The sequence below is a fragment of the Mercenaria mercenaria genome, chromosome 7 (assembly GCF_021730395.1).
Source record: "Mercenaria mercenaria strain notata chromosome 7, MADL_Memer_1, whole genome shotgun sequence".
Classification (NCBI taxonomy): domain Eukaryota; kingdom Metazoa; phylum Mollusca; class Bivalvia; order Venerida; family Veneridae; genus Mercenaria; species Mercenaria mercenaria.
The window spans coordinates 17860186-17873781 of record NC_069367.1 but is presented as its reverse complement, the minus strand read 5'-3'; the positions used below and the strand labels follow the sequence as shown (position 1 = coordinate 17873781).

Sequence of the window (13596 nt, the reverse complement as noted above, 5' to 3'; positions counted from 1 at the left end):
TAGGACACTTCATGATATACGAAATGAGTATTAGCAATGTTCAGTATGCTATGAGCAAGGAGCCTTTCAGAAGTGTTTGCAAGCATGGAATCAGTTCAATTCATTTCAGACTTCATTATGTTTTCTGCTCTGATGAAGTATCACATCATACAGCATAATTGAGCTTTCACTTTTAATTAATGGTTTAGATATAAAGATGTTCCTCTGATGCCATATTTTGTATTCTTTTCTCAAAAATGATTAACACAGTTGATAAACATTCTTTGGATATAGTAATTAACTACATTTTACTTATTTTAAACAACCCTGTATTTTTGTGTAGAAAGGTTTTTCTGTTCTCAGGAAATCCAAGGATTATCCTGGGATATTCTGAGATTCTTTTAGCGAGGCTGCAAAACAGTCCTGAAGACAGGACTTTTACATTTAAAGACAAGGCTTTTGATACAAAACTTTTCCTGTTTACAGGAAAAAGACAGGACTTATTCTAAAAGATATACCGGTAGGTTGAAAGGTCTGGTAATAAATTCAAAACATGATCTTGTAATGGTCTAGTAAGTTTAATTAATTACATCCTGTATTGAAGACCCATGTTTTGCAACAAACGGTTTCATTAAGCACATGTGATTGTGGTGTTGTCAGTTTAAAAAGAATATATTCTGTATTTCTGGTAAGTTAGCAAACTATTTGATAATACTACATGTATATAAACTCCTTCATTTAATGATTTATAAAACAATAAGCTATTTAGAAAAGTATTTTTCTTTAAAATCAGTCACAGCATTAAAAAGTGAAATGTGTTAGTACAGTTTAGGTTATCTGTACATGTCTGGTCAAAGACAGTTTCACTCTAGTGAACAGATCCTAAAATGAGCTTTTTGCTCAATAAGAAGCTCGTAATTTGATGATTCTAGACTAAATAGTAGTATTTTCACCTAGATGTTTTGCCATGAGTGCACATTAAGACTTTAGAGTTTAGAGTGCACATATTTGAGCTGATTTATGATGTGCCAAGAAAATATTTCTGTTATGACAGATTGTATTGTTTCAATGTACATGATATACTGAAGAATCTGGTAAATAAGCGCATATTCGAATATAAGCGCATATGGCCTTACCGTTATTCCGTATGGGATAATAAGCGCATGTCAAGCACTTACCATAATTTTGTTTCAAAAGTAAGCGCATATCCTGTTACTGGTAAACAAACATCAGATGCAGCAAAAAGACGTAATTAACAGTATTATACCGTGATAATTGTTTATCATGAATAAAAATGACAAGTGATCTTACCTGTTGAATAGCCGATGAATGATATTAACATCTATTGTAAGATAAAACGTTAATCGTTACGGTAATCATGCATGTTGAATAGAAAAATAAATAGATTACCAGAAAAGATATTTGCGTTGTCATTACAGTTGTCATTCTTTTGTAAATCTGTGAAAACAGTCTAAGTGTTGAAAAGGGATTGAATGGCCCGAGAGATTGAACATTATTTGGAAATGATCTGACTAAGAAAATGAGTGCTCACACTTGTATGTTTCATTTAGAAAACAGAAAGTTATCGCCATTTTTCGAATGCTACTGATTTACGCAATGTTTCGGAAATATTAGAATAATTATAGGAGTCAGCGATATGTAAACGTCTCGACCAAATCTATCAAAAAAGTCTTATTACAAAGCAAAGTCGCCACAAATTATGAGTGCTAACAAGTAAAGACTCTTTAATTCTGTCTTCATTATTTGGTTAGTAATTACTTTTCAATAATAATTACATTATTATGTTGATTTCCGGTAAATGCTTTGACCCTTATACGTTTTCAGTATAATAAAATAAATATTGCATTCCTGAGAGGGTGATATGAAAAATGTTCACCCCTCAGAATATGAATATAGACCTCGGCTGGCGCCTCAGTCAATATTCATATATCTCGCGGTGAACATTTTTCATATCACCCTCTCAGGAATGCAATATTTATATAATACATGTATTTGGAAATGATAATCCTTATATTCTTACCGTATATAACTATTGAAATTTAACATTCATTCGTTAACTGTATTTCCCACAAAAGAATTTCAATGTTTACAACGGTATTCATTACATTCCTGGGTTTCCTGAAGAAGGACAAGTTCCTGAGATTCCTGACACTCAGGAATCTGGATTTCTGAGACAGACATTCTCCTTGGATCCTGAAAAGGTATTAATCACTATAAGTACCTCCGTTTTGAGGAGTATTCAATTCCTACCATAACCTTCTTTTACTGCAATTCTAGGGCAGTAGGTTCAAGCCCTACTGGGACCAATTTTTTTCCTCCTTTCTTAGCTCACCTAGCACAAAAGTGCCTCCTTTATGAGGTAAATATTCCCAAACCTACTTTTACTGCATTCTTAGAGGGGCGTAGGTTCAAGCCCTACTGGGACCAATTTTTTTCCCCCTTTCTTAGCTCACCTGAGCACAAAGTGCTCAAGGTGAGCTTTTGTGATCGCCCTGTGTCTGTCATCCGTCGGTGGCAGCATCAACAATTTGACTGTTAACACTCTAGAGGTCACAGTTTTGGCCCAATCTTAATGAAACTTAGTCAGAATGTTACCCTCAATAAAATCTTGGACGAGTTCGATATTGGGTCATCTGGGGTCAAAAACTAGGTCACCAGGTCAAATCAAAGGAAAAGCTTGTTAACACTCTAGAGGTCACAATTTTGGCCCAATCTTAATGAAACATGGTCAGAATGTTACCCTCAAAAATCTTGGACACTGGATATTGGGGCATCCCTGTAGGTCAAAACTGGTCACCGGTGCAAATCACAAGGAAACTTGTTAACACTCTAGAGGTCACATTTTGGCCCAATCTTAATGAAATTTGGTCAGAATGTTACCCTCAATAAAATCTTGCATGAGTTCGATATTGGGTCATCTGGGGTCAAAATCTAGGTCACCAGGTCAAATCAAAGGAAAGGCTTGTTAACACTCTAGAGGTCACAATTTGGGCCCAATCTTAATAAATCTTGGTCAGAATGGTACCATCAATAAAGTCTTGGACGAGTTTTATATTGGGTCATCCGGGGTCAAAAACTAGGTCACCAGGTCAAATCAAAGGAAAAGCTTGTTAACACTCTAGAGGCCACATTTATGATGTATCTTCATGAAACTTAGTCAGAATGTTAATCTTGATGATCTTTAGGTCAAGTTCGAATCTTGGTCATGTTGGGTCAAAAACTAGGTCACAGGGTCAAATCAAAGGAAAAGCTAGTTTGCACTGTAGAGGCCACATTTATGACCATATCTTAATGAAACTTGGTCAGAACGTTAAGCTTGATTATCTATAGGTCAAGTTTAAATCTGGGTCATGTGGGGTCAAAATCTAGGTCACTAGGTCATTCAAAGGAAAAGCTTGTTAACACTCTAGAGGCCACATTTATGACTGTATCTTCATGAAACTTAGTCAGAATGTTAATCTTGGTAATCTTTAGGTCAAGTTCGAATCTTGGTCATGTGGGATCAAAAACTAGGTCACAGGGTCAAATCAAAGGAATAGCTATTTAACACTTTAGAGGCCACATTTATGACCATATCTTAATGAAACTTTGTCAGGATGTTAATCTTGATGATCTTTAGGTCAGTAGGTCAGGTGAGGGATACAGGGCCTTCATGGCCCTCTTGTTTCTAGAAAGTTTTTACTTCTTTCAAGACTTATTATTGATTTCTTGTACAAAATTGGAAAACGATGAATCTTATAAGCAATTTCTTGGTGTTCAAAGTGAATTTACTGCTTATACAGAAGGGGTAGAGTTACACATCTTTAAAAATATTGAGTTACACACGGTGAAAGTTCTCTATTTTGCTTTCACTCTTAAGTTATATATTGTGGAAGAAAATTAGGTAGGTTTATTGTGGAAGAAAATTAGGTAGGTTTTACATCTGCCGTAACGTTATTTTTAAATGGAGCAAAATTCAAAGTAGAAACACAGCATTCGACTTTATTTTTTCAATGTTGAAATATGAATTCTGTCTCATTAAATCCGTTTACTTGAGGCACCATAGAAAAAATGATATTGACATTTTTATGCCCCCGAAGGGAGGCATATAGTTTTTGAACCGTCTATCGGTCTGACAGTCTGTCGGTCTGTCAGTCTGTCCACAATTTTCGTGTCCGGTCCATATCTTTGTCATCGATGGATGGATTTTCAAATAACTTGGCATGAATGTGTACCACAGTAAGATGACGTGTCGCGCGCAAGACCCAGGTCCGTAGCTCAAAGGTCAAGGTCACACTTAGACATTAAAGGTCATTTTTCATGATAGTGCATTCGTGTCCGGTCCATATCTTTGTCATCCATGGACGGATTTTCAAATAACTTGGCATGAATGTGTACCACAGTAAGACGACGTGTCGCGCGCAAGACCAAGGTCCGTAGCTCAAAGGTCAAGGTCACACTTAGACGTTAAAGGTAATTTTTCATGATATTGCATTCGTGTCCGGTCCATATCTTTGTCATCCATGGATGGATTTTCAAATAACTTGGCATGAATGTGTACCACAGTAAGACGACATGTCGGGCGCAAGACCCAGGTCCATAGCTCAAAGGTCAAGGTCACACTTAGACGTTAAAGGTCATTTTTCATGATAGTGCATTCGTGTCCGGTCCATATCTTTGTCATCCATGAATGGATTTTCAAAAAACTTAGCATGAATGTGTACCACAGTAAGACGACGTGTCGCGCGCAAGACCAAGGTCTGTAGCTCAAAGGTCAAGGTCACACTTAGACGTTAAAGGTCATATTTCATGATAGTGCATTGATGGGCGTGTCCGGTCCATATCTTTGTCATTCATGCATGAATTTTAAAATTATTGAGCATGAATGTGTACCACAGTAAGACGACGTGTCGCGCGCAAGACCCAGGTCCGTAGGTCAAAGGTCCTAAACTCTAACATCGGCCATAACTATTCATTCAAAGTGCCATCGGGGGCATGTGTCATCCTATGGAGACAGCTCTTGTTATTTTGTGTTTTATAATTGTTTACCAATAGTTTGATGTTTCTTTTATTACAATTAATGGTAAAATGAGTTCTCTGCAAACGTTTTGGATAGTGGCTATCACTTTGAAATTTGTCTCTACTTGAGCTTGAGGAGATACCATAAGTTATACAAAATTAATAAAAATCGGTACGGTAAAAGTTGTTTAAAAATTGCAAAATTGTGCAAAACACCGGTTACCTTTCAGAAGTGATCTAATACCTTAAAGAATTCTCAAGACATTCCTGGGATTTCCTGAGAACAGGACAATATGTACTTTTATTTCCTGCCATCAGGAAATCCGAGGACATTCCTGGGATTTTCAGGATAGCAGGACAGCACAGGTTTCTTTGAATTCTGGTTTCCTGTTTTTTTCCTGTTCATAGGAAAATCCTGGGACTGTCCCATTCTCATTTACCGGCGTGAAAAGTCACAGGACTATCCCAGGAATTCTTGAGGTATTTTCAGGACATTTTCCCAGGATAGTCCTTGGACTTCCTGGGATAATCCCAGGATTTCCTGTTCCATTTTCGCATGGGATTAATGTGCTTTCGCACAAACTGAACTGGACCATAGACAACAATGTGTAATATTCATGTATGAGTGATATAACCAGAGGTTTTTTAAAGTAACATGCATCTTTTTGAGGACAATGAAAGGAGCAAACTGATGTTTCATTAAAAGTATATGATTTAGCACACTATTTGTATTCTTAGCTCACCTGAGCACAAGTGCTCATGGTGAGGTATTGTAATCACACTGTGTACGTCCTCCATGCATGCGTGCGTCATGTCGTCTGTTGTCAACATTTGTGTTTAAACGACATCTCCTCCGAAACCACTGAATGGATTTGGATGAAACTTGGCCATGATGTTCCTTGGGTGGTCCTCTACCAAAATTGTTCAAACAGTTCTGCTTGGTTGCACATAGGGGCTGCCAGAGTTAAAAATAGAAAAAACTTCAAATGACATCTCCTCCTAAACCAATGGTCCGATTTTGAAATAATTTCACACAAATGGTCCTTATGTCACCCTCTAATAAGATTGTTCAAATTATACCAATTTGTCAAAAAACATGGCCGCTAGAGGGCATGGTCACTTTTCCCTATATGTATATACAGGAAACTTTAAAAATCTTCTTGTATGAAACTACTGGCCAGATTTTAGAATAATTTTACACAAATGGTCCTTATGTGACCCTCTACCAAGATTATTTTGATTCGCCAAAAAGCATGGCCGTTAGAGGGCGTGGTCACTTTTCCCTATATGTATATAGTGGAAACTTCAAAAATCTTCTTGTGTGAAACTGCCGGCCCGATTTTAAAATAATTTTACACAAGTGGTCCTTGTGTGACCTACAAGATTGTTCAAATTATTTTGATTCGTCAAAAAACATGGCCGCCAGAGGGCGTGGTCACTCTTCCCTTTATGTATATAGTGGAAACTTTAAAAATCTTTTTTGTATGAAACTGCTTGCCCGATTTTAAAATAATTTTACACAAATGGTTCTTGTGAGACCCTGTATCAAGATTGTTCAAACTATTCTGATTCGTCAAAAAACATGGCTACCAGGGGACATGGGCACTTTTCTTCTCGGAATCAATAATAGCCTGACCCTTGATATTTGGTGTGTGATATCAGATTTGTAATGTCTACCATAACTGTTCAAATTATTGCCCTAGGTTCAAAAGTGTGTGTGACATGTATATAATATAGGCTAATATAGAAGAAACCTAACTCTGTACCTATACAAACACATTTGAAGCCTTGTACACAGGTGAGCGCTTTAGGGTCAATGACCCTCTTGTTAATATTATCAAAATAAAATAAAATATCGATTCTAGCTTGTTTTGAAAAGAAACACGTGTTCCATATCTATCTTAAAATCCATGTGTTCCATACCATTTTCGCATAAGTTTAAAAAGCGAGTCAAATCAGTGAAAGTACTAGCTGATCTTTTCTGCTAGAGTAACAAAAATTGAAAAATACTTATTAGCTCACCTGAGCAATGCTCAGGTGAGTTTTTCTGATCGCTGGATGTCCGGCGTCCGTCGTTCGTCGTCTGTCAACATTTAGCTTGTGTATGCGATAGAGGCTGTATTTTTCAATTAATCTTCATGAATATTGGTCAGAATGATAACCCTGATGAAATCTAGGCCGAGTTCGAAAATGGGTCATCTCGGGTCAAAAACTAGATCACTAGGTCAAATCAAAGAAAAACCTTGTGTATGCGATAGAGGCTGTATTTTTCATTTAATCTTCATGAATATTGGTCAGAATGATAACTGATGAAATCTAGGCGGAGTTCGAAAATGGGTCATCTGGGGTCAAAAACTAGGTCACTAGGTCAAATCAAAGGAAAACCTTGTGTATGCGATAGAGGCTGTATTTTTCAATTAATCTTCATGAATATTGGTCAGAATGATAACCTTGATGAATTCTAAGCCGAGTTCGAAAATGGGTCATCTCGGATCAAAAACTAGGTCACTAGGTCAAATCAAAGTAAAACCTTGTGTATGTGATAGAGGCTGTATTTTTCAATTGATCTTCATGAATTTTGGTCAGAATGATTGCCTTGATGATATCTAGGCAGAGTTCGAAAATGGGTCATCTCGGGTCAAAAACTAGGTCACTAGGTCAAATCAAAGAAAAACCTTGTGTATGCAATAGAGGCGGTATTTTTCAATTGATCTTCATGAATTTTGGTCAGAATGATTACCTTGATGAAATCTAGGCCGAGTTCGAAAATGGGTCATCTGGGGTCAAAAACTAGGTCACTAGGTCATTTCACGTAAAAACCTTGTGTATGCGATAGAGGCTGTATTTTTCAATTGATCTTCATGAATTTTGGTCAGAATGATTACCTTAATGAAATTAAGACCAAGTTCAAAAATGGGTCATCTGGGGTCAAAAACTAGGACACTAGGTCAAATCAAAGAAAAACCTTGTGTATGCAATAGAGGCGGTATTTTTCAACTGATCTTCATGAAATTTGGCCAGAATGATTACCTTGATAAAATCTAGGCCGAGTTCGAAAATGGGTCATCTGGGGTCAAAAACTAGGTCACTAGGTCAAATCGAAGAAAAACATTGTGTATGCAATAGAGGATGTATTTTTCAATTGATCTTCATGGAATTTGGTCAGAGTGATTGCCTTGATGAAATCTAGGTCGATTTTGAATATGGGTTATCTGAGGTCAAAAACTAGGTCACTAGGTCAAGTTAAAGAAAAATCTTGTGTATGCGATAGAGAGTGTTTTTTTCAATTGATTTTTATGAAATTTGGTCAGGTTGATTGCCTTAATGAAATCTAGGTCGAATTTGAATATGGGTCATCTGAGGTCAAAAACTAGGTCACTTGGTCAAATCAAAGAAAAAACTTCTGTATGTGATAGAGGCTGTATTTTTCAGTTGATCTTCAGGAATTTTGGTCAGAATGATTGCCTTGATAAAATCTAGGTCGAGTTTGAACATGGGTCATCTAGGGTCAAAAACTAGGTCATATCTAAGAAAATGCTTGTTTTATAGCAAGAGACCAATTTTTTGGTCCAATCTTAATGAAAATTGGTCAGAATATTTGTTTCCATGAAATCACTAGGTCAAACATGTTTTACACTGTTATGGAGTGTTTCTTAGGTGAGCGACCTAGGGCCATCTTGGCCCTCTTGTTTTTGTTGTGGCAGTAAAGTGGAAAACTAGAAAAATAGAACAGAAACCACTACTTTTACTCAATGTGTGTGTTCCTTGCCTGTCATTCTGAATCCTTAGAAGAACTGGTCACAAATAATCTCAAAAACAAGAGTGATGTTTTTAGCTCACCTGAGCAATGCTCAGGTGAGTTTTTCTGATTGCTCAATGTCCGGCATCCGGCGTCCGTCGTCTGTCGTCTGTCAACATTTAGCTTGTGTATGCGATAGAGGCTGTATTTTTAATCCCCCCCTGTGGCGGAGGGATTATAGGAATGGTCTGATCCGTCCTTCCGTCCGTCTTTCCGTCCGTCCTTCTGTCCGTAACAAAATCGTGTCCGGTCCATATCTCCTAAACCCCTTGAAGGATTTTCATGAAACTTGGGTCAAATGATCACCTCATCAAGACGATGTGCAGAACCCAAGAGTCAGCCTTGTCGGTTCAAGGTCAAGGTCACAACTCAAGGTCAAAGGTTTGAGCCTGCCATTTTGTGTCCGCTCTATATCTCCTAAACCTCTTGAAGGAATTTTATAAAACTTTGGTCAAATGATCACCTCATCAAGACGATGTGCAGAACCCATGAGTCAGCCATGCCAACTAAAGGTCAAGGTCACAACTCAAGGTCAGAGGTTTGAGCCTTCCATTTTGTGTCCGCTCTATATCTCTTAAATCCCTTGAAGGAATTTTATAAAACTTGGCTCAAATGATCACCTCATCAAGACGATGTGCAGAACCCATGAGTCAGTCATGCCGGCTCAAGGTCAAGGTCACAACTTAGGGTCAAAGGTTTGAACCTTCCATTTTGTGTCCGCTCTATATCTCCTAAACCCCTTGAAGGATTTTCATCAAACTTGGGTCAAACGATCACCTCATCAAGGCGATGTGCAGAACTTATGAGTCAGCCATGTCAGCTCAAGGTCAAGGTCACAACTGAAGGTCAAAGGTTTGAGCCTTCCATTTCGTGTCCGCTCTATATCTCCTAAACCCCTTGAAGGAATTTTATAAAACTTGGGTCAAATGATTACCTCATCAGAACGATGTGCAGAAATTATGAGTCAACCATGCCAGCTCAAGGTCAAGGTCACAAGTAAGGGTTGAAGGTTTGAGCCTTCCATTTGGTGTCCACTCTGTATCTCCTTAACCCCTTGAAGGATTTTCATCAAACTTGGGTCAAATGATCACCTCATCAAGAACTCATGAGTCAGCCATGTCAACTCAAGATCAAGGTCACAACTGAAGGTCAAAGGTTTCAGCTCTGTATCTCCTAAACCCCTTTTAGGATTTTCATGAAACTTTGGTCAAATGATCACCTCATCAAGACGTTGTGCAGAATTCATGAGTCAGCCATGTCAGTTCAAGGTCAAGGTCACAGCTAAAATCAAAGGTTTTACCCTTTCACTATCCATAACAGTGGCGGGGGATTTAGCTGTCTTTCAGACTGCCTTGTTCAATTAATCTTCATGAATGTTGGTCAGAATGATAACCTTGATGAAATCTAGGCCTAGTTCGAAAATGGGTCATCTCTGGTCAAAAACTAGGTCACTAGGTCAAATCAAAGAAAAACCTTGCGTATGCGATAGAGGCTGTATTTTTCAATTAATCTTCATGAATATTGGTCAGAATGATAACCTTGATGAAATCTAGGCCGAGTTCGAAAATGGGTCATCTGGGGTCAAAAACTAGGGTTACTAGGTCAAATGAAAGAAAAACCTTGTGTATGCGATAGAGGCTGTATTTTTCAATTGATCTTCATGAATATTGGTCAGAATGATTGCCTTGATGAAATCTAGGCCGAGTTCGAAAATGGGTCATCTGGGGTCAAAAACTAGGTCAATAGGTCAAATCAAAGAAAAACCTTGTGTATGCGATAGAGGCGGTATTTTTCAATTGATCTTCATGAATTTTGGTCAGAATGATTACCTTGATGAAATCTAGGCCAAGTTCGAAAATGGGTCATCTTGGGTCAAAAACTATGTCACTAGGTCAAATCAAGGAAAAACCTTGTGTATGCGATAGAGGCTGTATTTTTCAATTGATCTTCATGAAATTTAGCCAGAATGATTACCTTGATAAAATCTAGGCCGAGTTCGAAAATGGGTCATCTGGGGTCAAAAACTAGGTCACTAGGTCAAATCGAAGAAAAACATTGTGTATGCAATAGAGGATGTATTTTTCAATTGATCTTCATGAAATTTGATCAGAGTGATTGCCTTGATGAAATCTAGGTCGAGTTTGAATATGGGTTATCAGAGGTCAAAAACTAGGTCACTTGGTCAAATCAAAGAAAAATCTTGTGTATGCGATAGAGACTGTTTTTTTTTTCAATTGATTTTTATGAAATTTGGTCAGGATGATTGCCTTAATGAAATCTAGGTCGAATTTGAATATGGGTCATCTGAGGTCAAAAACTAGGTCACTTGGTCAAATCAAAGAAAAAACTTGTGTATGTGATAGAGGCTGTATTTTTCAATTGATCTTCATGAATTTTGGTCAGAATGATTGCCTTGATTAAATCTAGGTCGAGTTTGAACATGGGTCGTCTAGGGTCAAAAACTAGGTCATATCACATATCACTGTTATGGTGTGTTTCTTAGGTGAGAGACCTAGGGTCATCTTGGCCCTCTTGTTAAAATCTCTATATACCGTGGGTAGCTATTACAATGCCGGGTATTTTGAATTTTATCTCATCAAAATCTGTTTGGTATAAGCTGAGAAAACCTAAATCGAAGACAATTTTTGTGTGTTCTGTGCCTGTTCGATCACGTGGTATGGCCACACTGGGTTACATCATTTCATTATGGATATCTATGTAGCAAAAAACATTTGTTCTGATGTTTTGTCTGATTTCAAAATGGAACAGCTTTTAAACTTTTACAGGTGATGTAAGAAATCCTTTAGTCTTATTTAAAGTTTGTTAAACCTGATAACTTTTATGTAACATCTGTGTCCAGTGAATATTTTTGTTCTAATGCAGCAAATTAATTAGAATTTGGGAAAATGAAATGGGAAATAAACAAAGCCCTTAAATGTTAACAATGATAGTGATAAATTGTCTAATTTCAGCTTGAGTTTAAGAAAGATGCATTCTCACCAGAACTGCAGCAGTATTGTCAGTCACAACCTGTTGTTGTCATCAGGGGCATGGCAGGTGCTCTCAAACTTGGTATGTTAATTCTCTATCTAAATAAGACTGAAGAAAAGTATAATTCAACTTTAACACTAAGACTAGGATACTTGTAATTTGAATACATTTAGGTAAGGGTTCTTGTAATTTGAATACATTTAGGCAAGGGTTCTTGTTATTTGAAAGTAAACACTTAAAGAGATACTCTGATATTTTTATCTCACATATCACATAGTGACAAGGTGAGTTTTGGTGATTGTCCATTGTCTGTCCATCTGTCCACAATTTCTTGTAAATGCAATAGAGACCACATTTTGCTATCAACTTTATTCAAACTTGCACACAACTTGTATTGGCATGATCTCAATTCCTTTCGAAAACTTTTGTGATCACCCTTTGTCCGTCCATCTGTCCGTCTGTCGTCCATCCGTTCACAATTTCCTTGTGAACATGATAGAGACCACATTTTGTATTTGATTTTAATCAAACTTGCACACAACTTGTATGGGCAAAATATCTCGGTTCCTTTCGAAAACTGGCCAGATCCTATCATGGGTTCCAGGGTTATGGCCCCTTCAAGGGCCAAAATTTGCCATATTTGGCTTGTGAACATGAAGAGACCACATTTTGCAATAAACTTTAATTTAACTTGCGCACCTCCTATTTTTCATCTGGGTCTGCCCCCTATTTCCAGAGTTTTGGCCCCTGAAATAGTCAAAAATGCACATTTTCAACTTGTGACACACCTAGCTAAAAAAGTATATGATATAAATGGATGAAAACTTACATGATTCTTTATCATGATATTAACTTGCACACCTCTTATTTATCTGCTGGCTCCTCCCCCTATGTTTAAAGTTATGGCCCCTGAAATAGTAAAAAAATGCACAATTTCACCTAATTATGTGCCTAACTCAAAAGTATTTAATGTAAATTCATAAAACCTTGCTTGAGTCTTTATCATAATGTGACCTTGCACACTTGGCATTCTTGTTGAGAATCTTAGCATTCATTACAGAAATAGCAAAAATAGTGGATTTTTTGTTTGTGATGCTCATAGCTCAAAAAGTATGTGGTATAGAATAATGAATCCTTTTCATAAATTTTTTTTGAGGTTATACCCCATTAAGACTGCAAACATTTGAGTTATTTCCCCTTATTTGTGACAAATGTATCAGTGGGGACACACCCTGTGTCCTACAGACACATTCTAGTTATATTTGATTTTAATCATACTTACACACAACTTAAGTCACAATAAGATCTCTGTTCCTTTCGCTACCTGGCTAGATTCCATCGTGGGCTCTAGAGTTACTGCCCCTGAAAGCGGAAATTTTTTCTATTTTGGCACTTTCAGCCATATAGAGGTTTCATTTATGCTTTGATTTGATACAAACTTATACAGAATGATTATCTTGATGATCTCTAGGCCTGGATCGAAACCAGGTTATGTCGGGTCAAAAACTAGGTCATCAGTCAGATGGAAAAAAAAAACTTGTTAACAACCTAGAGGCCACATTTATGACCCTATCTTCATGAAACTTGGTCAGAATGTTTATCTTGATGATTTCTAGGCCATGTTTGAAACTGGGTCATATGGGGTCAGAAACTAGGTCACCCAGTCAAATCAAAGGAAAAGCTTGTTAACTCTTCAGGCGAGATTTATGACCCTATCTTCATGAAACTTGGTCAGAATGTTTATTTTGATGATTCCTAGACCAAGTTTGAAACTGGGTCATATGGGGTCAAAAACTAGGTCACCCAGT

The 13596-nt window shown here is 37.3% G+C and overlaps 1 protein-coding gene across 1 annotated transcript in view; it reads left to right on the top strand.

Annotated features, from left to right (window-relative positions):
* Positions 1–13596, top strand: part of LOC123554817 (histone demethylase UTY-like) — a 473287-nt gene that overhangs the window by 320294 nt on the left and 139397 nt on the right. Inside the window, exon 19 of the mRNA XM_045345168.2 lies at positions 11770–11869. Within this exon, the coding sequence (XP_045201103.2) occupies positions 11770–11869 (100 nt within the window). The remainder of the gene's footprint in view (positions 1–11769; positions 11870–13596) is intronic.